Source organism: Hemiscyllium ocellatum, chromosome 10 (assembly GCF_020745735.1).
Source record: "Hemiscyllium ocellatum isolate sHemOce1 chromosome 10, sHemOce1.pat.X.cur, whole genome shotgun sequence".
Lineage (NCBI taxonomy): Eukaryota > Metazoa > Chordata > Chondrichthyes > Orectolobiformes > Hemiscylliidae > Hemiscyllium > Hemiscyllium ocellatum.
The window spans coordinates 96,248,004-96,273,039 of NC_083410.1; the positions used below are offsets into that span (position 1 = coordinate 96,248,004).

General features: G+C 46.8%; 1 protein-coding gene across 3 annotated transcripts in view; it reads right to left on the bottom strand.

Moving 5' to 3' along the window:
* Positions 1-25,036, bottom strand: part of LOC132819864 (nesprin-1-like) — a 339,003-nt gene that overhangs the window by 130,835 nt on the left and 183,132 nt on the right. For all 3 annotated transcript variants that reach the window (XM_060831771.1, XM_060831770.1, XM_060831772.1), the window contains 8 exons: positions 24,635-24,767; positions 21,664-21,846; positions 19,086-19,235; positions 15,303-15,479; positions 13,208-13,363; positions 11,990-12,145; positions 7,738-7,908; positions 5,295-5,428 (listed from right to left, as the gene is read on the bottom strand). In XM_060831771.1, the coding sequence (XP_060687754.1) occupies positions 5,295-5,428; positions 7,738-7,908; positions 11,990-12,145; positions 13,208-13,363; positions 15,303-15,479; positions 19,086-19,235; positions 21,664-21,846; positions 24,635-24,767 (1,260 nt within the window). The remainder of the gene's footprint in view (positions 1-5,294; positions 5,429-7,737; positions 7,909-11,989; positions 12,146-13,207; positions 13,364-15,302; positions 15,480-19,085; positions 19,236-21,663; positions 21,847-24,634; positions 24,768-25,036) is intronic.

Below are 25,036 nucleotides of genomic sequence, written 5' to 3' on the forward strand. Positions count from 1 at the left end.
AATGTGGATATGCTTCCAAGATAGGGTAGTATATGGTTTGGAGGGGAACCTCCAAAGTAGTCACACTCCCATGTATCTGCTGCCCTGGTCCTTCTCAGGTGGTAGAAGGTCACAGGGTTGGGAAGATGCTATTGGAAGGAGCCTGGGTGAGTTAGTGCAGTTTATCTTGTAGGTGGTGCACACTGCTGCTACTGTGCATCGGAGGGAGTAAATGTTGGTGGATGTGGTGCCAACCAAGTGGGCTGCTTTGTCCTGGATGGTGTCAAGCTTCTTCAGTCTTGTTAGAACCTCACCCATCCTGACAAGTGAGGAGTATTCCATCACAGTCATTCCTTGTACCTTTGTAGATGGTCAAAGTTAAAAAAAATCACACAACACCAGGACCTGACGAAGGAGCAGTACTCCAAAAGTGTGTACTTTCAAATAAACCAGTTGGATTATAACCTGGCGTTGCATGGTTTTTAACTTCGTCCATCCCAGTCCCACACCAGCACCTCCACATTGTGGATGGTGACAGGCTTTGGAAAGCACTCCCTGAGGGGTGAGTTACTCGCTGCTGGATTCCTAGCTTCTGACTTGTAGTTGTTAAATTTTTAATACTAAGAGAAAGTGAGGACTGCAGATGTTGGAGATCAGAGTCAAAAAGTGTAGTGCTGGAAAAGCACAGCCGATCAGGCAGCATTCGAGGAGCAGGAGAATTGACGTTTCGAGCATAAGCTCTTTATCCATTCCTGATGAAGGGCTTATGCTCAAAACGTCGACTCTCCTGCTCCTTGGATGCTGCCTGACCGGCTGTGATTTTCCAGCACCACACCTTTTAAACTATTTATAATACTAATCTGGTTCAGTTTCTGGTCAATGGCAACCCTCAGGATGTCGATGGTGGGAGATTCAGTGATGCTAATGCAATTGAGTGCCATGGGGCAGTGATTGATGGAACTGGTCATGAAAGCCACTACATAAACATCTTTCTTCAGTGTTCACTTCGCACTTCCACCTCTAAAACTGTCCTCCATGAAGCTTACTGGGTGCTATCCAAGTACAGATTCTCATTGTTGGGTGGACTAAGCCCGAGGGAAGATAGAACAGCAAGGTATAATGGCCCAACTTGACAAGGTGGGAGATACAAATACACAAGGGGCCATCAGCCCTGAAGTCTCATCCTTGGGCAGGAGGGGGGGTCTCTGACGTTTAGAACTTTGAAGTGATGACCAACACATTCATCAAAAGCTAAGAGCTAGGCTGAAGTGGGCACTGCAGATGCTGGAGATTACAGTCTCGATTAGAATGGTGCTAGAAAAGCACAGCCGGTCAGGCATCATCCGAGGAGCAGGAAAATCGACGCTTTGGGCAAATGCCCTTCATCGGGAAGAGCTGACAACTATGCGTGGGGTTTAAGCATACCGCAAGATTGCACCATTAAAGATGTTTGAGGAGAAAGTGAGGTCTGCAGATGCTGGAGATCAGAGCTGAAAATGTGTTGCTGGAAAAGCGCAGCAGGTCAGGCAACATCCAAGGAGCAGGAAATTCGACGTTTCGGGTGTAAGCCATTCCTGATGAAGGCTTATTCCCGAAACAGTCGAATTTCCTGTTCCTTGGATGTTGCCTGACCTGCTGCGCTTTTCCAGCAACGCATTTTCAGCCATTAAAGATGTTCCCAATCATCCACACTCTTCAACACTGAAACACAGTGAAACCTTTGAAGAGCAGGTGTGCATGCTGGAATGGATAGAGATAGAGGAAGCTGGTGTGCTGAAAATTTTGTCAAACATTAAGATTGACAAGTCGCCAGGCCCAGACCAGATTTGTCCTCGGCTGCTTTGGGAAACGAGAAATGCAATTGCTTCGCCACTTGCGAAGATCTTTGCATCCTCGCTCTCCACTGGAGTCGTACCTGAGGACTGGAGAGAGGCAAATGTAATTCCTCTCTTCAAGAAAGGAAATAGGGAAATCCCAGCAATCACAGACCGGTCAGTCAGTCTCACGTCTGTCGTCTGCAAGGTGTTAGAAAGGATTCTGAGGGATAGGATTTATGACCATCTGGAAGAACATGGCTTGATTAAATGCAGTCAGCACGGCTTTGTGAGGGGCAAGCCATACCTCACAAACCTTATCAAGTTCTTAGAGATGTGACTAGAAAAGTTGATGAGGGTCGAGCTGTAGATGTGGTGTATATGGACTTCAGCAAGGCATTTGATAAGGCTCTCCATGGTAGGCTCATTCAGAAGGTCAAGAGGAATGGGATATAGGGGAACTTAGCTGTCTGGATACAGAATTGGCTGGCTAACAGAAGACAGCGAGTGGTAGTAGAAGGAAAATATTCTGCCTGGAAGTCAGTGGTGAGTGGTGTTCCACAGGGCTCTGTCTTGGGCCTCTACTGTTTGTAATTTTTATTCATGACTTGGATGAGGGGATTGAAGGATGGGTCAGTAAGTTTGCAGACGACATAAAGGTTGGAGGTGTCATTGACAGTATAGAGGGCTGTTGTAGGCTGCAGCGGGACATTGACAGGATGCAGAGATGGGCTGAGAGGTGGCAGACGGAGTTCAACCTGGATAAGTGCGAAGTGATGGATTTTGGAAGGTTGAATTTGAAAGCTGAGTACAGGATTAAGGATAGGATTCTTGGCAGTGTGGAGGAACAGAGGGATCTTGGTGTGCAGGTACATAGATCCCTTAAAATGGCCACCCAAGTGGACAGGGTTGTTAAGAAAGCATATGGTGTTTTTGCTTTCATTAACAGGGGGATTGAGTTTAAGAGTCGTGAGATCTTGTTGCAGCTCTATAAAACTTTGGTTAGACCGCACTTGGAATACTGCGTCCAGTTCTGGTCACCCTATTATAAGAAAGATGTGGATGCTTTGGAGAGGGTTCAGAGGAGGTTTACCAGGATGCTGCCTGGACTGGAGGGCTTATCTTATGAGGAGAGGTTGACTGAGCTCGGACGTTTTTCATTGGAGAAAAGGAGGAGGAGAGGGGACCTAATTGAGGTATACAAGATAATGAGAGGCATAGATAGAGTTGATAGCCAGAGACTATTTCCCAGGGCAGAAATGGCTAACACGAGGGGTCATTGTTTTAAGCTGGTTGGAGGAAGATATAGAGGTGATGTCAGAGGCGGGTTCTTTACACAGAGAGTTGTGAGAGCATGGAATGCATTGCCAGCAGCAATTGTGGAAGCAAGGTCACTGGGGACACTTCAGAGACTGCTGGATATGCATATGGTCACAGAAATTTGAGGGTGTATACATGAGGATCAATGGTTGGCACAACATCATGGGCTGAAGGGCCTGTCCTGTGCTGTACTGTTCTATGTTCTATGCTCTGGAAAACAGGAGGTACAGTTGATGACGATACCTCACATGTGACAGAATAGTGGCCAATGAAGTACTGCCAAACAAAGTAATGGCGGTGTAAGTGTGTTATTTTCACTTGAGTCAGGCTGAATGTGGCAATTACCGCCCATTCCCTGTTTCCAAGGGAGCATGAAGAATCACCGAGGTAACAGAGAGCCAGACTGAGGTTCCCTTTCCTGAGGGACAACGGCTGTACGTTGAGGACAATCCGACCATTTCACACCACCCTTTTCTGCCGCCAGGTCACAAATGAGTGAATTCAGCTCACCACGCTATGCTGCACATGGCATAGTGGAACCACAAGGCTAGAATTAATGTATCTAATTAATCATTAGAGGAGACCATTGATGAGAAGACCCTCATTCTGATCGCTGTCTTCCTGGGTGGGGGTGCTCAGGGAAGCAGGACGGGCTGTCCTAGAGGTGGTTGGAAGGTGTGTCGTGGCAGACTGAGAACTGGAAGAGGCTTGGGGTGGGCCGAGAGCCGGATGGGGTGAAGGGACGGGCTGCCTTAGAGTGGCCAGAAAGTGGGAGGGACGGTGGCTTGCTGGGGGTCGGTATTTTACGCACATTTTAAAAATGTAATTGGACTGTCTAAAATGTACTTCCTGTTTTGTGATGATGGAAGGTGGGATTTGAGGTTTGTCCGCATTTCCTGAAAACTGTTTGAACGGAAGGGTATGGCTTTGCCACTTCTCTGTATACAGCTGTTCATGTTATGTGTTTTGTAGACTGTATATTGTTTAATAAAATTTAAAAAATGAAAAGACCTCATACACGGGAAATTCTGGGGACCACTCCCAAAGCAGTCAAAGAACAGTGAGACCATTGCACAGGAGGCCAAGGGACTGTGTCGAACAGGAAATTCAATATAAATAGATGACGCTTAGATAATAAAGTGACTCCCACTTTTCTCAGGTATCACAACTACAAAAGAGGACTACACGACAAAAGCTTCAGCTGTATTGACGCTGCTTCATCTATCAAATAACGCACAAGGACTTAAACAGCTCATGCAGAGTAGCAATTGTAAGCCAGGACAAGGAGAAAGCATCAAATGTCAGCTGTGACAGAGCAGGTGAGAGACAGTGGGAAAAGTACAACAAGCAGCCAGGACAGAGCGAGGGGTCCTGTGATTGGAGGAGCAGAGAGTGCAGGGGAGAGGGAACCTGTGATTGGAGGAGCAGAGAGTGCAGGGGAGAGGGAACCTGTGATTGGAGGAACAGACAGAAGGGGAGATAGGGATCCTGTGATTAGCAGGGCAAAGAGCATGGGAGAAAGCAAACCTGTGATTGGAGGAGCAGAGAGTCCACAAGAGAGGGAACCAGGGATTAGAGGAGCAGGGAAGATGGGAGACACAGAACCTGTGATTGGAGGAGCAGAGAGTACGGGAGAGAGAGAACCTGTGATTGGAGGAGCAGAGAGTGCGGGGAGACGGAACCTATGATTGGAGGAGCAGAGAGTACAGGAGAGAGAGAACCTGTGATTGGAGGAGGGGAGAGGGAACCTGTGATTGGAGGAGCAGAGAGTACGGGAGAGAGAGAACCTGTGATTGGAGGAGCAGAGAGTGCGGGAGAGAGAGAATCTGTGATTGGAGGAGCAGAGACTGCAGGGGAGAGGGAACCTGTGATTGGAGGAGCAGAGAGTACAGGAGAGAGAGAATCTGAGATTGGAGGAGCAGAGAGTACGGGAGAGAGAGAAAACCTGTGATTGGAGGAGCAGAGAGTGTGGAGGAAGAGAGAACCTGTGATTGGAGGAGCCGAGAGTGTGGGGGAGAGAGAACCTGTGATTGGAGGAGCAGAGAGTGCGGGGGAGAGAGAACCTGTGATTGGAGGAGCAGAGATTGCGGGAGAGAGTAAACCTGTGATTGGAGGAGCAGAGATTGCGGGAGAGAGTAAACCTGTGATTGGAGGAGCAGTAGTACTCAAGGAAATCCTTACCTTGTATTAACCTCATTGAGATTAGTTGTTAACAAGCTGTTGTCTGGTGGGTGGCACTCCTTCAGGAGTTGATTAGACACAGAGTCAAACTTCTGCAGGCTGCCTTCCGACTTATCCAGTTCCTCTTGGAGGTTCTGTAAAATAAAAGGTGGACCCAACGCTGAAGGAGGTATGTATGTGCCATTTGGGGGAACAGAAATACGGTGGCATTTGGATTTTTAACTGCAGCAATGTACTCTGATCCTTTGTGGTTGGTACAACTGAAGCAATGGAACCACTTTGGGCTGAGGCTGAGCTGAGCTAAGCTAAAGCCCCATTACAAGTGAAGGTGACAATTATTGGCCATTCCCTGTTTCAAGTGAACCAGGGGAAGTGAGGAGGGATGGCACATGAAGGAGAAAGATGAAGAGACAGATTCTGAGAGAAGAGGTAGAGAAAAAGAGGATGAGATTGAGTTTACATAGCACCTTCCAGGACGGTGGTGAATCATAAAGAGCTTTCAAGTCAACAAAGTACAGCAAACGTTTTATTAACCAGCTCCTTTTGGACCAGGAGTGTGCTGGTTGATTAAATATTCTGGTTGATTAAGAGGTCCACCAAATTAATGGAAAAACACACACTAAGTAATATAAACGTAACGAAGGGGGTATACACCTTACAGCATAAATCACTTAAATAATAATGCATCTTCGCCTTAAATAAAACCTATCAGCTGAGAGCCTTCTCATCGCCCCCTTCAAATGACCACGCGGACATGGTGAAGATCCTGAAAAGAGAGTAAACATCCGGTATTTCCAGCATATCATTAATGCCAGTTTATCAAGAGGGCCAGTTCATAAGGTTCACAAAGTTGGCTGCACTGTCGAAGTGTGGACACGCAGCAGTCGATTTGTATCCCTAGTGAACAGGACACCGATGGAGGGATAAATATTGGAAGCAGCATTGGATAGAGGCGCCCCTGCTGGCTGGCCATGGATCTGAGCTGGGAGGGCAGAGTCACCTCATGGGAAAGGTAGCAGCTCCAACAGCACATCACCACCTCAGTACTGCACGGTCCCTGCTAACCTGAGATAGGCTGCGCTGGAGTAGAATTTCAACTCACAACCTACAGAGTCTGAGATCGGTCTCGGGCAACACAGCAGAGGGGGTGGAAAGCACAGTGCTGCCAGGCAGGAAGACAGAAAATACACAATAGGCTATTAACAGTGAAACTCTGGAAGATCAATGAGATGGGGGATCACACAAACACAGGCAGTCACCAGAACAAGATGGAGACAGAACTTCAAAAGCAAGGAAAGGATTTTGTAAATAAATCACCACTGAATGAGCTGGCAGGATGGATCGTGATGATCGGAGTATGGGTGAGATCATAGCTTAAATTAGTTTAAATTTAAAATTTCTTCCATTTAATTTGGGTGTCACTGGCAAGGTTAACATTTGTTGCTTGTCCCCAACTGCTAAGTGGCTTGTGAGGCCATTCCGTTCGGGATAAGCAAGACACAACCACATTACTACAGGTCTGCGATCCAATGTTGCGTGAGGACTGCAGATTTCCTTCCCCAGAGAATACTCTTCCACTTTTCTCATCCCCTAATAAAAATAAACACAGTCGCACTCAGAGTTGAAACCCAGCAGCATCAGATTTTTTGTTTTGGAAGGGGGTGGGAGCAGAAGGACAGGAGTGTCCCAGGTTTCCAATCCTCCGTGTGAGGAAAGTACTTTCGGATTTTGCTTCAGGAGAGATATTTAAAATTGTGGCACCTGCTGATTGGCTTTAAGGAAGGCAAATAGTGTCCTGGGAAGGATCAGTGAGGTAATTCCAGGGCTTCTGTCCTACCTTTGTAAGATGGGGCAACAGCCCCTGCTACATGACTTCAGAGGTTAGAGTGTGTGGTGCTAGAAAAGCACAGCAGGCCAGGCAGCATCCAAGGAGCAGGAGAATCGACATTTCGGGCCTAAGCCCTTAATCGGGAATGAGGCCTGATGAAGGGCTTAGGCCCAAAATGTCGACTCTCCTGTTCCGCGGATGCTGCCTGACCTGCTGTGCTTTTCCAGCAACACCCTCTCAACTCTGATCTGCAGTCCTCACTTTCTCTAGAACTTCAGAGGTTGTAAGATTCCTCAATACAAAACACTACGCCGCAAATACAAGGGCGAATAAACGGGGTAGCGGTCGAGGGCTACGGGGACCAGGCAAAATGGTCACACATGAATAATAAAAACAATGAAGTAGACCAGGTGGGCTGAATGGGCATAAATTCTCTGTAATTTCAGGTCCTCAACAAACACCACCACAAATGACACTGTTCACCAGGGTTTCAGTGGCAAAGGGAATGAGTTCATTTGTCTGCAAGGGAGGCAGCGTCCACCTGATCCACCTCAGGCAACCTTCATTAAATGTTACCAAATACCTGCAAGGACAGCGCAAAGTTCAAGCACTTACCTGGAGGTTGTCTACCTGGATTTTCACAGCTTCCAGAGAGCCAGTCAGCAAGCGGAAACGCGAAAGGGAGTAGCGGGCATCCATCAGATGGCCATTAATCTCCTCATAGGCTGCCTTGTAAATATTCCATTGGTCCAGCAATGACTGGAGAGTGATCTTCAACTGGCCAACCTGGAACATGGCAAGGTCGGACAGTGAACGTGGGCTCTCTTGGATTGGGAAAAGTCAAATAAGAGAAGGCCTGGCCTTTCTTGGTTGTGACTAACAGCATCTATTCCCTGCCTTATCATGAAAATAAACATGTTGTGAAGATAAACAAATGCTGCAAAGTACCAGAACAAATATGATGAGACAATGATCTCCTCAGTGTTGTAAGATTCCAAGAAAATGGTGGTTAAATCTTGTAGCAGCCACTGGCATGGCTTTGGTGCAGAAAACTCTGCCTTGAACACGACACTTTATCTCATAAAAAGAAATGTTTGTTCTTGGGATCCTGATCACTTTTACTACTCAACCCTGAACATAGAACATAGAACAATACAGCACAGAACAGGCCCTTCGGCCCACGATGTTGTGCCGAACATCTATCCTAGATTAAGCACCCATCCATGTACCTATCCAATTGCCGCTTAAAGGTCGCCAATGATTCTGACTCTACCACTCCCACGGGCAGCGCATTCCATGCCCCCACCACTCTCTGGGTAAAGAACCCACCCCTGACATCGCCCCTATACCTTCCACCCTTCACCTTAAATTTATGTCCCCTTGTAACACTCTGTTGTACCCGGGGAAAAAGTTTCTGACTGTCTACTCTATCTATTCCTCTGATCATCTTATAAACCTCTATCAAGTCACCCCTCATCCTTCGCCATTCCAACGAGAAAAGGCCGAGAACTCTCAACCTATCCTCGTACGACCTATTCTCCATTCCAGGCAACATCCTGGTAAATCTCCTCTGCACCCTCTCCAAAGCTTCCACATCTTTCCTAAAGTGACGCGACCAGAACTGCACACAGTACTCCAAACGTGGCCTAACCAAAGTCCTGTACAGCTGCAACATCACTTCACGACTCTTGAATTCAATCCCTCTGCTAATGAACGCTAATACACCATAGGCCTTCTTACAAGCTCTATCCACCTGAGTGGCAACTTTCAAAGATCTATGAACATAGGCCCCAAGATCCCTCTGTTCCTCCACCTGACTAAGAACCCTACCGTTAACCCTGTATTCCGCATTCTTATTTGTTCTTCCAAAATGGACAACCTCACACTTGGCAGGGTTGAACTCCATCTGCCACTCCTCAGCCCAGCTCTGCATCATATCTAAGTCCCTTTGCAGCCGACAACAGCCCTCCTCACTGTCCACAACTCCACCAATCTTCGTATCATCTGCAAATTTACTGACCCACCCTTCGACTCCCTCATCCAAGTCATTAATAAAAATTACAAACAGCAGAGGACCCAGAACTGATCCCTGCGGAACTCCACTTGTAACTGGGCTCCAGGCTGAATATTTACCATCTACCACCACTCTCTGACTTCGACCGGTTAGCCAGTTTTCTATCCAATTGGCCAAATTTCCCTCTATCCCATGCCTCCTGACTTTCCACATAAGCCTACCGTGGGGAACCTTATCAAATGCCTTACTAAAATCCATGTACACTACATCCATTGCTCTACCCTCATCCACATGCTTGGTCACCTCCTCAAAGAATTCAATAAGACTTGTAAGGCAAGACCTACCCTTCACAAATCCGTGCTGGCTGTCCCTAATCAAGCAGTGTCTTTCCAGATACTCATAAATCCTATCCCTCAGTACCCTTTCCATTACTTTGCCTACCACAGAAGTAAGACTAACTGGCCTGTAATTCCCGGGGTTATCCCTATTCCCTTTTTTGAACAGGGACACAACATTCGCTACACTCCAGTCCCCTGGTACCACCCCCGTTGACAGTGAAGACGAAAAGATCATTGCCAACGGTACTGCAATTTCCTCTCTTGCTTCCCACATAATCCTAGGATATATCCCGTCAGACCCGGGGAACTTGTCTATCCTCAAGTTGTTCAAAATGTCCAACACATCTTCCTTCCTAACAAGTATCTCCTCTAGCTTACCAGTCCGTTTCACACTCTCCTCTTCAACAATACGGTCCCTCTCGTTCGTAAATACTGAAGAAAAGTACTCATTCAAGACCTCTCCTATCTCTTCCGACTCAATACACAATCTCCCACTACTGTCCTTGATCGGACCTACCCTCGTTCTCGTCATTCTCATGTTTCTCACATACGCATAAAAGGCCTTGGGGTTATCCTTGATCCTATCCGCCAAGGATTTTTCATGCCCTTCTGGCTAACCTGTTGGACTATAACCCAGTGTTGTGTGATTGTTAAATTTGTACATCCCAGTCCAACACCGGCATCTCCAAATCCTGGTTTCTGAGAATCCATTAGGAGTTCATTGCATATTACAGGACTGGGATCGCACGTAGACCAGGTGTGTATGGGTGAGATATAGTCCTTTCTCAGAAGGGCATCACCCATCCAATTGGCCTTTTACTACAAGCCAATGGCTTTCAAGAACTGGTGCCCTGCTGTAAGTAATCAGCTTTGTTGAATTGTCAGAGCCTTCAAGCTGAAATGTCCCAAGCCATGAGGAGAGACATCTAATTCCACCTGATGGAGTGAGTAAGTCAGATCAATGGGGTACAATGGTAGCCAGTGCCTTTATACTTCATCCAAGTGCATGGTGCTGTCATTATCCAAACTTCCACCAAAAGGTTGCTGATAATTCATTCATTTCCTTATCTCTTATTGATTTTTTTAAATGGGTATGTGTTGCTGGCAAGACTAAAGTGCTCTAGCCTCCCCCAATTGCCCTTGAAGTGCCATTGCAGAGGGACGTTTGAGAGTCAATCACTTTGCTGAGGATCTGGAGTCACAGGCTGAAGGCCAAACCAAGTAACAACACCTTTCCCGGATGAAGTTTGTGAGCTAGATGGGAATTTTGCAACAATTAGCTTTCATGGTCACCACATTTTCCAGAGTTTTGTTCATTAAGATTTAATTTCCCCCAACTGCCATGGTGAGGTTTGAACCCACGTCCAGACAGCAATGCCCTGTGCCTCAGGATTAGCAGTCCAAATGACATTACCGTCATCTCACTGTTTCCCCATTTCTGCACAAGATCAAAGTAAGAAAGAGAGGAATCAGGTAAAGTAATTACAGCCCATATTTGAGTCAGTCATTGTCACTGCAGAACAAATGGAAATTCGGTCTGTTGTCATTTACACAAGAGAACCAGCCACCATCAAACAGCAATTCTCCATCACACAGTCATCCACCGTCACACGGCCATCCAGCGTCACACGGCCATCCACCGTCACACGGCCATCCACCGTCACACGGCCATCCACCGTCACCCGGCCATCCACCGTCACACGGCCATCCACCGTCACACAGCCATCCACCGTCACACAGCTATCCATCATCACAGCTATCCACCGTCACACAGCAATTCTCCATCACACAGCCATCCACCATCAATCCACAGTCATCCACCGTCACACAGTCATCCAGCGTCACACAGTCATCCACCGTCACACGGCTATCCACCGTCACACGGCCATCCACCGTCACACGGCCATCCACCGTCACACGGCCATCCACCGTCACACAGCCATCCACCGTCACACAGCCATCCACCGTCGAGCAGCCATCCACCGTCACACAGCCATCCACCGTCACACGGCCATCCACCGTCACACGGCCATCCACCGTCACACGGCCATCCACCGTCACACAGCCATCCACCGTCACACAGCCATCCACCGTCGAGCAGCCATCCACCGTCACACAGCCATCCACCGTCACACAGCCATCCACCGTCACACAGTCATCCACCGTCACACAGCCATCCACCATCACAGCCATCCACCGTCACACAGCCATCCACTGTCACACAGCCATCCACCGTCACACAGCCATCCACCATCACAGCCATCCACCGTCACACAGCTATCCACCGTCACACAGCCATCCACCGTCACACAGCCATCCACCGTCACACAGCCATCCACCATCAATCCAAGAACCAGCCTATATCAGTCACCCTCCACCAGTCATTGTCTGTCATTCAACAGTTATCCTCCATCATTCAACCAGATGTCCACCAGACAGACAGTCATCCTCCATTATCCAATCAGTCATCCTGCATCAATCAAATGCCTGGCCTCCAGCACTAAGGTATTATTACCAAGTGGTCCAGATGAGCCCAGAAATGATTAAGTTCTCGGAGTGTTTCCATAACGTTGCTGGAAGCCTCCTCTTTCTTGTTCTGTATCAGCACCAGGCCACATTTTTCAACTTTCTCCACTTCCTTCTCTTTCACTCGGATAATATCTTCCAGTTCCTAAGAAATAAAATGATGGAAGTTTGCCTCACAGAGAGAGACTGATAGTTATGAGCTGCACAAACCCCCTCCCACATTATTGATTTCACCCTGCCCCATTTATACACCCTCCATACCCTCCGCTCTCACATCTCATTCAAGATATTTTCTCATCAACCTGGTCAGAGATGTTATCACACACCATTGGAACGGGTGAGGCTTGAACCTGGGTCTCCTGTGTCAGAGGTACGCTCACTACCACGGCACCAGAAGAGCCCCCACGTCCTGTTCTATGTTACATGCTTGAACCATGTGGTAGCAAGATCTACACAGTTTAAAAGTAAGGGGTAGGCCATTTGGAACAGAGTTGAGGAGAAACTTCTTCACCCAGAGTGTGGTGGACATATGGAATGCTCTGCCCCAGAAGGCAGTGGAGGCCAAGTCTCTAGATACCTTCAAGAAAGAGATGGATAGAGCTCTTAGAGATAGTGGAATCAAGGGCTATGGGAATAAGGCAGGAACAGAATACTAATCAGCCATGATCATAATGAATGGTAGTGCTGGCTCAAAGGGCCAAATGGCCTACTCCTGCACCTATTGTCTATTGTCTACATTCTCATGAATTGTTCAGTAAAACTCTCCTTCCTGAACGCCTCGCTGGAATCATTACTGACTGCCTTCTCCCCACTGTGTGGTTTCAGACTCCCCTTGTCTCGCTGTCAATGATGTGGATGCTCTTTTTAATCTTAAACCCCCTCCTTAGCCTTCCACCTTCTAAAGACAGCAGCCTGTAAGAGTTTCCTGAGAGCTGACAAGAGGAGATCACAGATCCCATCAGATAGGACACCTCCCACCCGTTTGGGGGGGCAAGATTTGCCTTCAGTTCAAATGGGCTGACAAAGTGCTGACTAGAGGTCTAGTCTATGAGAAGAAATAATGGAGTCAGAGCAGATCAGAAACCTACACTTGATTTACCCAAGTGTACGTGTGTGCGAAAGAGACGTTGGGCTGCCAGTCTCTGGCTCGAGAGGATTCTCAAAAACAGAGGGGAGGAAGTAATGAGGTTTTCATTCGAATTCATACCTGGCAATCCTTCAGTGCAGAATGGATAGAGGCAAGGTCACTGATTGAGTGCCACTTCTTCAGTTTGTCCTCCTGAGATCCAAACCAATCTTTCAGGCATTGGACACTATTCTCATACTCCGTCCACGATTCTAGTGAGGTTTCTAACGACCCAATCTGTCAAAGTGAATGTACTTGATTAAAGGTCAACTATCAAAGTACAGCTGGAAGTTTCAACCGAGAGATTAGCAACCACCATCTTAATGGACAGATTGACATCTGGTATCTTTCAAAACACAGCGGAATTTGTTCAGCATTTCCACAGACAATGCAAATCCACCAAAATAAGGCAAAGAGCTGTGAAATCAGAAACGAGAACAGAAATTGCTGGAGAAACTCAGCAGGTCATGCAGCATCCGTGGAGAGAACGCAAGAGTTCACATTTTGAGACCAGTCACCCTTCGACTGAACACTTCTGAGGAGAGGTCACCAGACTCAGTGGACTCTGACTTCTCTCCACAGAGGCTGCCAGACTTGCTGAGTTTCTTCAGATATTTCCATTTCTGAACGCGAATTAACGTCCTGTTTGGGAGTATGGGGTGGATTTGGAGGGGGGGGGGTGGGCGGGACTTGCCAGTCTCAGGACACCCCAGGCCTGCACCATGTCTTAAACTCACCGAGACCCCGAGGGGGCAGAGTGGTGACCCGTTCTTTCTTTCTGAGCCTTCACGAGTGCTGGATGTGTGTCAGCAGTGGAAGAGATCGCTGTGTTGGAATACAGAGACAGGCAGCCATTTTGGTGCTATTCTGCCTTTCCATTCAATCCATACCACAGCATCATCTTGGCACTTTGCCTTCATAATCCTCTATACTCCCAACATGAATCCATCCATTGCCTTTTTGAAATTTTCCACTATTCCAGCTGCGACATCATATTGGAGTCTTCCATAACCCTTTGTAGGCCTCAACTCCTCAGTCCCTTGCTGGGCTTGTTGTTCCCTTTGCTGCTGAATGCTCCCAAAAAAGGAAATGGTTTCTCTTTACCTACCCTATCATTTCAAACACCTCAGTGCGATCAAACTTTAATTTCTAGTGCTCAAAAAGGCATATGCATGAAGGGCCTGTGAAGGAATTTTGAGCAAACCCTGGCCCTCACTTCTGTCCACTTAGTTTAATAAAAAACAGTAGAACTGCAGATGCTGGAAATCAGAAACAAAAACAGAAATTGCTGGAAAACCACACAGGTCTGTCAGCATCTGGAGAGAGAAATCTGGGTTAATGTTTCTGAGGAAGGGTCACTGGATCCGAAACGGCCATTCTGATTTCTCTCCACAGATGCTGCCAGACCTGCTGAGTTTTTTTTCAGCAATTTCTGTTTCTGTTACTCTTAATTTCACATTTTTAAGCCTGTTATTATTCAGGTGAAGTTGTGTTCCACCCATCCTTCCTCAGAACTGAATGCAGTAATCTAAATGTGGCCTAAATGCCATTCCTTCAGGTAATGGACAATGTTCCAGGAGCATTTTCAATTATGTTTTGTACCTATGCATCAGCCTTTCACAATTCCCGTGCCTAGATACCTAAACCCGTCTGCTTCTTCACAGTTCCCAGCTGCTCACCGTTTGGAAGTTAACCTCACCAAACTTTGAGGTTGGAAGCAGATTCCCACAGCAAACCAAATCTGCCACAATTTACCAACCTCACCTTATCCAACAAAGTCTCTGTCACTATCTGCTGCCATCCACTGTGCCACCAAGTCAAAGGAGCACCAGCAAATACCTTTGGGAGGAGTTTGTGGTCACAGCAACATGAAATGCCTCTGATAATGTCCACATAGTGAAATCATTTGTTCTCATTGGTAAGGTTGAAACATCCAGTTGTTTTTTTTCCCCCCTAAAACAGGGAACAGGAGAAGTCCACAGAACAAGCCCCACGCTGACGAACCCTGAAGGATCGGGAATGGTCACTTGGACAGCCTCGCCAGCAACAGCGTCACCACCCATGGCAAATAATAAACCGCCAAAACCAGGGCAATAAAAAGGCAAGGTGCTCTGGGAGTCTCTCCATAGAGGTGGATACCAATTAAGGGGCAGTGTGTGAAACCCTCTCCCATTACCTGCTCAGTAATGTGTCCTTGCAGCAGTTGCCACCTCCTGTTCATTATTCCAAGGCGCTCAGCGAAATCAGTTTTGTCACTGCGCTTACTCTCCACGTCATGGCTACTGATCTGCAGTACTGACTGGTTCACAAAGTCCACCGTCAACTGCTTACATGCCAGGTCAATCTTGAAAGCCTGTGAAGGATGAATACATTAGCATAACTTGGGCGACTGGCTGGGTGGAGTTTGCACGTTCTCTCCCTGTGCGTGTGGGTTCCCTCCCACAGTCCAAAGATGTGCAGGGTAGGTGGATGAGCCATTAGAAAGTGCAGGATTACGGGGTTGGGGTAGGGGTAGGGGGTGGGTTTGGGTGGGATGCTCTTCAGAGGGTCAGTGTGGACAAATGGCCTCCTTCCACACGATGGAAGCTCTCACAGAAATAAGAACAATCCCACAGGCTGGTGTCAATAAAGTCCAATGCATGGAGAGGTCTTCAGGTACTGAATCAGGCAAAAGTGAGCCTTAGGGTGTGGAGCAACTGCAAATTAAATTTCTGATCAGATTGGCAATGGACTCATCTCTATTGCACCTGCTCAGTCTTCCCTATTCTTCTTAGCTCTTGGGTCACCAGCAACCCACCAGCTTCCAATTCAACCTTCCTCAAGTGGCAGCTCACAAGGAAGGGACACCATGCCCAGGAGCAACTCTCTTCCCCAGACGTGTGACCTCTGCTCAGTCCCTCTGCCTCACCGTGCACCCGGGGTCACAAACTTGGAGCTAAGCTGACCTCGTGTTGCTTTATTGCGACGCAGAAAGGACTGATGTTCCAATAGCACACCGACACGTGGGCAAAATCAAACATTCGCCACCCGCGCCCCCACGTTGATTGATTAATTTTACTGTCAAGTGTACAGTGAAAAGCTTTGTCTGTGAGCAGTACAGGCAGATCATAGTGAGCAAGGATGTACAGATCAAACAGAGGCGTACAGGTAGTAACTTTTACACATTTAGAATTTCAGTATAGAACATTTGTAAGACATGTTAGAGTTAGATCTGCTTTAGGGAGCTCACCAGGAGTTGCACAGTGTAGTGCATTTTGCAATGCACCTTTAATGCAGTGCAACGCTTCACAGGAGCACAAAATGATCAAAAGCAGAAGCAGCTGCTGGAGTATAGCAAAGATCCGTTCCAGGGACCCCAGCCTCGGCCCGACTCTCCAGTGGAGTACTGAGGAGCACTGGCATGTCTGAGGTGCTGTCATTCACTTCACACTGCGCTGAGGCTCCATCCAGCCCTCAGCAGAGGGAATGAAGGAGCCCGTCACACTATTCAAAGTAAAGCAGGGCAGCTCACCCTGTTACCTGAGCCGAAATGCATTCTTCAGCTTGATGCAAACAGATGACTCAACCCATTGCGACAGTGCCAAAGGTGGAACCTTGCTGTGTGAAAATGGGGTGCCCATTTCTCCACCAAACAACACTGGCAATAACTCAAAGCACTTGACTGGTTACTTATGGAAATATTTGAAGAGATAGTGTTAGGTGCATTAGTCAGGGCTAAATATAGGGTAGGGAAAGGGACTGGGTGGTTCGGATGGTTGGTGTGGACTTGTTGGGTCAAAAGGCCTGTTTCCATATTGTAGGGATTCTAATCTAATCAAAAAAAACTAATGGGCATTATGTAAATGCAGACTCCTTTTTGTTACATTCTACTTCTCAGAAACATACAAAATCTTTCAGCTAATTCCTCTTCTCAGTGACAATATGGCGGTCCTGTATCTTGTCACCAGCTCTTGACTATAATCATTAGTCTATTACCAAGCACCTGATCAAAGGTCTTTGGAAGATCTGGATAAATTACCTCAACCGCATTGTCACTGTCTGCTCTGTTACCTTCAATAAATTAACAAGGTCAGGGTAAACGTAGGAAAATGGGGTAGGGGAATGATTCTGAGTGGGTTACTCTTTGGAGGGTCGGTGTGGACTAGTTGGGCTGAAGGGCCTGTTTCCATTCTATAAGGAGTCTATGGAAGGCTAGCTTGAAACCTATGCTGAATGTTCATTATACTGTTTCTCATTTCTCGATGTCTGTCTAACCTCTCTTTCAGCAGTGTTTCCAATATTTCGTCTCACTGATGTTAAGCTATGGTAACGATTTGTTCTACATCTTAAAAATACAAGTGACAACAATCCACTAATTGGCTGACACGTCACCAATTTTTAAACAAAATTTTAGATATGAACAGTAAACACCTGCTATATCTTCCCTGATTCGCTTAAAATAAATGTGGTTGCTATGCAGAGCAGAGATTTTGACCATTTTAGTTTATTCATTAACCTTTTTGTATTTAAAGTGTACTGCATTATTCATATCATCATTAAATAAATAGCAAAGCAATATAATTGTTTGATACTTTTGCCATCTCTTTCTGGTTACCTGTGGTATCAATCTGCCATCCTTAATGGTCTGGTTACTATCACAACCTGCCATCCTTAATGGTCTGGTTACTATCACAACCTGCCATCCTTAATGGTCTAGTTACTATCACAACCTGCCATCCTTAATGGTCTGGTTACTATCACAACCTGCCATCCTTAATGGTCTAGTTACCATCACAACCTGCCATCCTTAATGGTCTGGTTACCCTCACAACCTGCCATCCTTAATGGTCTGGTTACCGTAACAACCTGCCATCCTTAATGGTCTGGTTACCATCACAACCTGCCATCCTTAGTGGCCCTGTTACCATCACAACCTTCCAGTTTTCATTGATGTGTCGATCACATATTTTCCTCATCTTGTTTTATATTGTTTGTTACCTTAACTTAAATTGTCTTTTTTTTATTTCTCTAATCTTTTCCCACCATCTATGATCATGTACTCTTCAATTATTCATATATTTACTGAATGTCGCTTTCCTCATCCTTTTGCCTGTATTCAATGATGAAGGCTCAGCAACAGTTAGCTGTTCTTTCCTTTCAGTGGAATATACTTTCATGAACTCTGTTGAACATTGTATTAGATGTTTCACATTGTTGTTCTATATTGCTGTTTATCCCCTTTTGTTTTCCCAAAGTTAGAATCACTGAATCCCTATAGCACAGAGAGAGACCATTCGGCCAACAGAGTCTGCACCAACCCTCCAAAAAGCATCCCGGATGCAGCCCTCCCCACCTATCACTGTAACCCTGCTAACCTACCCAGCCTGCATAACCCTAGACACTACGGCCTATGTAGCCTGACCAATCCACCTAACCTGCGCATCTTTGGACTGTGGGAGGAAACCGGAGCACCGGGTGGAAATACACACAGACATGGGGAGAATGTCTGTGTGGAGTTTGCACACAGTCACCCGAGGCTGGAATCAAACCCGGGTCCTGGGTGCTGTAAGGCAGCAGTGCTAACCACTGAGCCACCGCGTTGCCCCGAAGTTCTATTCTCAGCCTCTCAACACCAACTACTGTAGAAAACTCCTGAGTTAGTTTTCATATTACTCACACCTTTCTCTATCACACCTTAAAGCATTGTAATCTTATTATGGTCACTATTCCCCAGACTCTCCACCTTTACCTCTCCTTCCTGCTCTCATTCATTCACAATTACTAAATCCAATATTGAATATTGTCTCGTTATGCCTCTAACATACTGGGTAGAAAGGAATCATTGGCATTCCATCTCCTTACTAACTACCCTGTTCCTGTCGATTAGTTTTCAGTTATTCTTTAACAGTTTTAAGTTCAATGAAATCAACCCTGAATCTACTGTATTCGAGACAATGTTAGCCTAGACTTTCTTCCTTACCTTGTACTTCTTGAGATATTGTTCTACCATCTGTGAACCCACAGCACTTCGAATTCTCTCATCATCCTCTTCAAGGGTTTGTTCCATGAATGAAATCCAGTTCATGAGCTCGTTGATGGCTGTGCGTGAAGGCAATTTCTCCATCTGAAGCTGAGAAGAGAAAGATTTTCAACTTCTTTCATAGTCGGCATCTGTCCTGCGCCTTGACACCTAGCTTGTTATTGTAATTTATGATCGGGATTACAACCAGAGCATGGTAAAACTCACAGAAGGATGTGAGAGCTGTTTTCCCTGGAGCGTCGGAGACTGAGGGGTGACCTTACAGAGGTTTACAAAACTATGAGGGGCATGGATAGGATAAATAGACAAAGTCTTTTCCCTGGGGTTGGGGAGTCCAGAACTAGAGGGCACAGGTTTAGGGTGAGAGGGGAAAGATATAAAAGAGACCTACGGGGCAACTTTTTCACCCAGAGGGTGGTACGTGTATGGAATGAGCTGCCAGAGGAATGGTGGAGGCTGGTACAATTGCAACATTTAAGAGGCATCTGGATGGGTATATGAATAGGAAGGGTTTGGAGTGATATGGGCTGGGTGCTGGCAAATGGGAAAAATAAAAATTTAGGATATCTGGTTGGCCTGGATGAGTTAGACTGAAGGGTCTGTTTCGGTGCTGTACATCTCTATGGCTCTATATGTGATTGTGGAAACCATTTCAGCTATGGCCATGGACTGACATAGAATCGTAGAATCCCTACAATCCCTGCAGCGTGGAACTCAGGTCCTTGTGTTATGAAGGTGCAGCTGCAAATGTGTTGCTGGTCAAAGCACAGCAGGCCAGGCAGCATCTCAGGAATAGAGAATTCGACGTTTCGAGCATAAGCCCTTCATCCTGATGAAGGGCTTATGCTCGAAACGTCGAATTCTCTATTCCTGAGATGCTGCCTGGCCTGCTGTGCTTTGACCAGCAACACATTTGCAGCTGTGATCTCCAGCATCTGCAGACCTCATTTTTTACTACGTTATGAAGGTGCAGGTGAGTACTGTATCTTTAAGAGAGTGTGGAAGTTGGCATGGACCTAGAGAACACAGAGTGTGCTGAAAAATTTAAAAAGGTAACATTTGGTTGTGAAAACAAATAGCTAGAGCTGCGTTGCTATGTGACGCGACAAATTCGAATTCAGCCAATCAGTTCAAATTATGGCCTAAGATACCAAAATCAGGTTGAATTTGAATTTGAATGTTTTGGATGACATCAAGCCACTGTCCGATGTTTTGGGGTATATACAATTGGGCATTTTGAACAGTTAGCTAGAGAGGCAAAGAGCACCAGTGAAAATACGGCCTGTAGATCCTCTCTCTGAAATGTACCTTTTCATGTGAAAGTTGTGCAGCAGAAGACCAAAGAAAAGACCCAGGAAAAAACAAACTTACCAAGGGAAAAGCAACAACTGGCTGGTTTTTAAACTTGATTTTTTTTTCTGTAAACTCAATCAGGGGGGTTTTACTGGACCAAGTTAGTGTCGTAGAGGGGGAGGCAGATAAATTGATCAGACAAAGGAGGATTACTGTGTAGATAGTTGGTGTTTAATGTTCTTGTGTTTCTTGGGGTTAAAGAATAAATTGTTAATTTTTTTCTTTACAAACAGGGGTTTTTGTAGTTCTTGGACACTCATATTTTAACAGATTGAGGTGAAGTGAGCTTTTCTGTGAAGGGTTTACCCCATGTCACAACATCTGGGTCCAAGAGGCAACAGTGCTAACCACTGACCATAGACATCAAACCAGCACTGAGTTCCAAATGTCTCCTCTCAAACTGGCATCCTCACTGATGCATGGAGATCCGGAGTGGTGGCACAGCTCAGCTCCTCAGACAGGCCCATAGCCTCCCTGGCTTGATTCTACTTCAATACCCAGATACTCAATCTTGTGCCATGGGAGGGCGGAAGTGGGAGATTGGCTGAGAACCCCCATGACTTTGAGCTTGGCTGCAATGCCTCATGGTCACTTAACAAGCGTTCACCCCTCCCTCACTCAGGAGGAGTGGTGGCTTCTGACTGGAGAAGCACAGAAGGTGGCCACTCAGCCCATTCAATTTGTTCTGGATCAGTGGTGCTGGAAGAGCACAACAGTTCAGGCAGCATCCAATGAGCAGCGAAATCGACGTTTTGGGCAAAAGCCCTTCATCAGGAACCTGAAACGTCGATTTTGCTGCTCGTAGGATGCTGCCTGAACTGCTGTGCTCTTCCAGCACCAATGATCCAGAATCTGGTTTCCAGCATCTGCAGTCATTGTTTTTACTATTCAATTAGTGTCAGCTCCCGTGCTGGAAAACTAACCCCACATGCTACAGTGTCGATCCCAAAACTATTCGCCGTGCCTCACTAGCTCCTTACGGGCCTGCACATTTCTGAACGCAGAACTGGAGGCAACATGAGAGGAAGTAGCAAGTTTGCTCTCTCTCTCTCGCTCTCCCCTCCCCCATGATGAAAAAGGGAGCCCCCAAATATCCGAATTATTCACGCGTATTCGATTCTCGCTGGATCGCCTTTACGAGGGGACACATCAATCTCTCCCATACCTGGTGCAGCCTCTCTTGGACCAGGGGGATTTGAGTGAGGAGCTCTATCCACTGTCCGTCCGTCTGGGCCAGCCCAGATCGCAAGGCAGCTGTGTCCACCTTCTTGAGCCGCAGGAGCTGATTTCCCCGACTCAGCACCGAGGATTTGAGGGAGGACTTGGTGTCGACCTCCTTGGAAAATTCCTGGAAAAGGAACCGAGTCAGTCGATGATTCGCAAACCTGCTCAAGCACTGCTGCTAAACCAGTCCATTAGTAAAAGCACTAGTTATGTGCAATAATTAAATGGGAAAACAAAGCCTGTTTAAAACATGCATTAGATTAGAATCGTGCAGCACCAAAGGATGTCATTTGGCGTATTTGTTAAATGCTAGGCCAATATTTATCATCCATCCCATTGGGGGAATTTAAGAGTCAACCACATTGCTTTGGGTCTGGAGTCACACAGAGGCCAGACCAGCTCAGGACGGCAGAGTTAGCTCTGAAGAAGGGAGAGTGGACTCGGAACATCAACTCTGTTTTTCTCGCTACAGATGCTGCCAGACCTGCCGAGTTTCTCCATCAGATCTCCTGCATTTTTGTTTTAGAATTTGTAAACTAGACGGGCTTTGATAACAATCGACTGGAGTTTGGATAAGCCGGCTTTAAAAACAGCAGCTGCTGGAGAAGCTCAGCAGGTCTGACAGCATCTGCGGGGGGAAAAGCAGAGTGAACGTTTCGAGTCTCAGAGCTCGACAAAGCGTTTGACAATGTGAAACACTGAGATGACAGCGTGGATGCCAAAGCTTTTCACTGTGCCTCACTGCACAGGACAGTAAATTCAATTCAACTCAACTCATCTGTCAGACCTGCTGAGTTTCTCCAGCAACGTCTGCTTTTGCTCCACATTTCCAGCATCTGCAGTTCATTGTTTCAATTTAATTCCCGCTTCTTTCTTTTTTAAATTGAATTCAAGTTTCACCAGGATGGGATTCAAACCCGTGTCCCCAGCACATGACCCTGGGATGGTTGGTTGAGTAACACTCCCATTGTGCCACCACCTCCCCTGTGCTGTGTTGCTCCAGCAATTTGAGAAATGCTTCCTGCTAATTCACACTGTCCCTGTAGTGCGGCAGATTTTGCCTTTTGAACCCACTCACAGCTCTGAGTGTAACAATCCAGGCTGACCTTCCAGTGCAGTGCTAGTGGACAGCCACACTAGCAGACACACGGTCATTCAAGGAAGATATGATATTGAAGGCCTAGCTACACTCTCAGGTGGACACTAAATACTTCGAGGAGAAAGTGAGGTCTGCAGATGCTGGAGATCAGAGCTGAAAATGTGCTGCTGAAAAAGCGCAGCAGGTCAGGCAGCATCCAGGGTACAGGAGATTCGACATTTCGGGCATAAGCCCTTCTTCAGGAATGCCCGAAACGTCGAATCTCCTGTTCCCTGGATGCTGCCTGACCTGCTGTGCTTTTTCAGCAACACATTTTCAGCTCTGGACACTAAATACCCCATGATGCCATTGTGAAGCAGCACAGGGGCCCTACCTCTGCTGCCAATATTTACCTACCAGCCATATCTTGAAGCAGATCATCTGGTCATTAGCAGACTGGACGCAAATTAGCTGCTGTGTTCCCTACATTCCGACAGCGGCTACATTTCAACGGTATTGCATTAAGTAAAATGCTTCGGGACGTCCAGCGGTTGTGAATGGCGCTATACAAATGCAACTTTTGCTTTTTATCGCTACTGGAGGGAGACTGCACTGGAAGTGTGGATAGTATTGATCAGTCAAGGAGATCACTTCTGCGGGCAGGGGGTAAAGAAAACTTACAGTCTCAGCTCTCTGCAGCAATCAGAACTGTCCTGTGTGTTAATGGGCCAGCTGCTAGCTATACCTCACAATACCCAGCGGTAATTCAAACAGTAATCCTATCTGCAGGAGATTCAAGGCCAAGAGTAAGTTTAGGAATGTCTTGATGCATGATTTAGATGTGATAATACAGATTTTAAGGAAAGCAAAATCCTGCTAATATTTTGTCCCAATGTTTATAGGTCAGCATGAATCAAGATTGGATTCCCTACAGTGTGCAAACAGGCCCTTCGGCCCAACAAGTCTAGACTGACCCTCCAAACAGTAACCTACCCAGACCCATTCCCCTATCCTATATTTACCCCTAACCTAACCTATGGGCAATTTAGCATGGCCAATTCACCTGACCTGCACGTCTTTGGACTGTGGGTGGAAACCGGAGCACCCGGAGGAAACCCACGCAGACACGGAGAGAATGTGCAAACTCTACACACACAGTCGCCCGAGGTGGGAATCGAACCCGGGTACTGGGGCAACACTGCTAACCACTGAGCCACCATGCCACCCATAAAACCTCACATTATATTGGCCAATGTTCTTTATGTCTGGGTGACAACCTCTTAAACTCCACATCCCCCACCACTGAAAGGGACAGCTCCCCTCCTTATCTGCTGGGTGGCCCATCTTGTTTCCAGTATGAACAAGCCCAGCAAGGAAATGGCACCTGCGGCACAGGGGAGGTGGTGAATGGGAACACCTCTATCCATGCAGGCTATCCCAGGGCATTCCCAGTCTAATCCCATTTTCTCACAAACAACTATCCGATTTCCAATGTCTCGATTCTGCTTCAACGACGGCTGAATGCTGCAACTCGCGCAGGCCAACGCTCAAGGAGATCTTTCTTATCTCCTCCCCTTCCAACCCTGCTCACCCTTTCTCTCCCCCCCAACAAAATGTACAGTTTGAGACGTGGGTGTCAGTTATCGCTCATCCTTAAATGACTCTGGAGAGAGGGCGTGAGCAGCAGAAACAAATGTTCTGCAGGCACCACAACCTAACCCGAAGTGAAATCTCCAGAGGCTGCTAAGGCCTCACATCGTGCTTGAACCAGCAGACATTACGTTATCGCCTGCCAAGGTGGCAACTGTCAGGATATGAAGCGGTAGACACTCACCAGAAGCGAGCTAAGGTGGTCCCTGACGGTGTCGAGCTCCTGTGGAAGGGTCATTGATTGCAGCTTCCAAAACTCCAGGCGCTCCACTGCAGACTGGAGCCATTGATTCAGCTCAGTGTACTCAACCTGGTACCTTAGCAGGAAGCAAAGGAATGAGCCAGAGTTAACTGAAGAGAAACAAGGTGTCTACAGCCCAGACACGTGGAGAAAACCACAGAAGATTCAACACAATGTGGAAGTGAAACGTACAGCCAAATCTGAGGAGGAGGGGAAGAACGGGGTTTACTTATGTTTGGATCCTGATGGAGCTCTGAGCTCTGATTGGAGTCCCACACTGTTATCACTTCCTAGACAAACTATGTATCATCTCTGTAAATATGAGCAAGAGCTAAATCCGAGCAC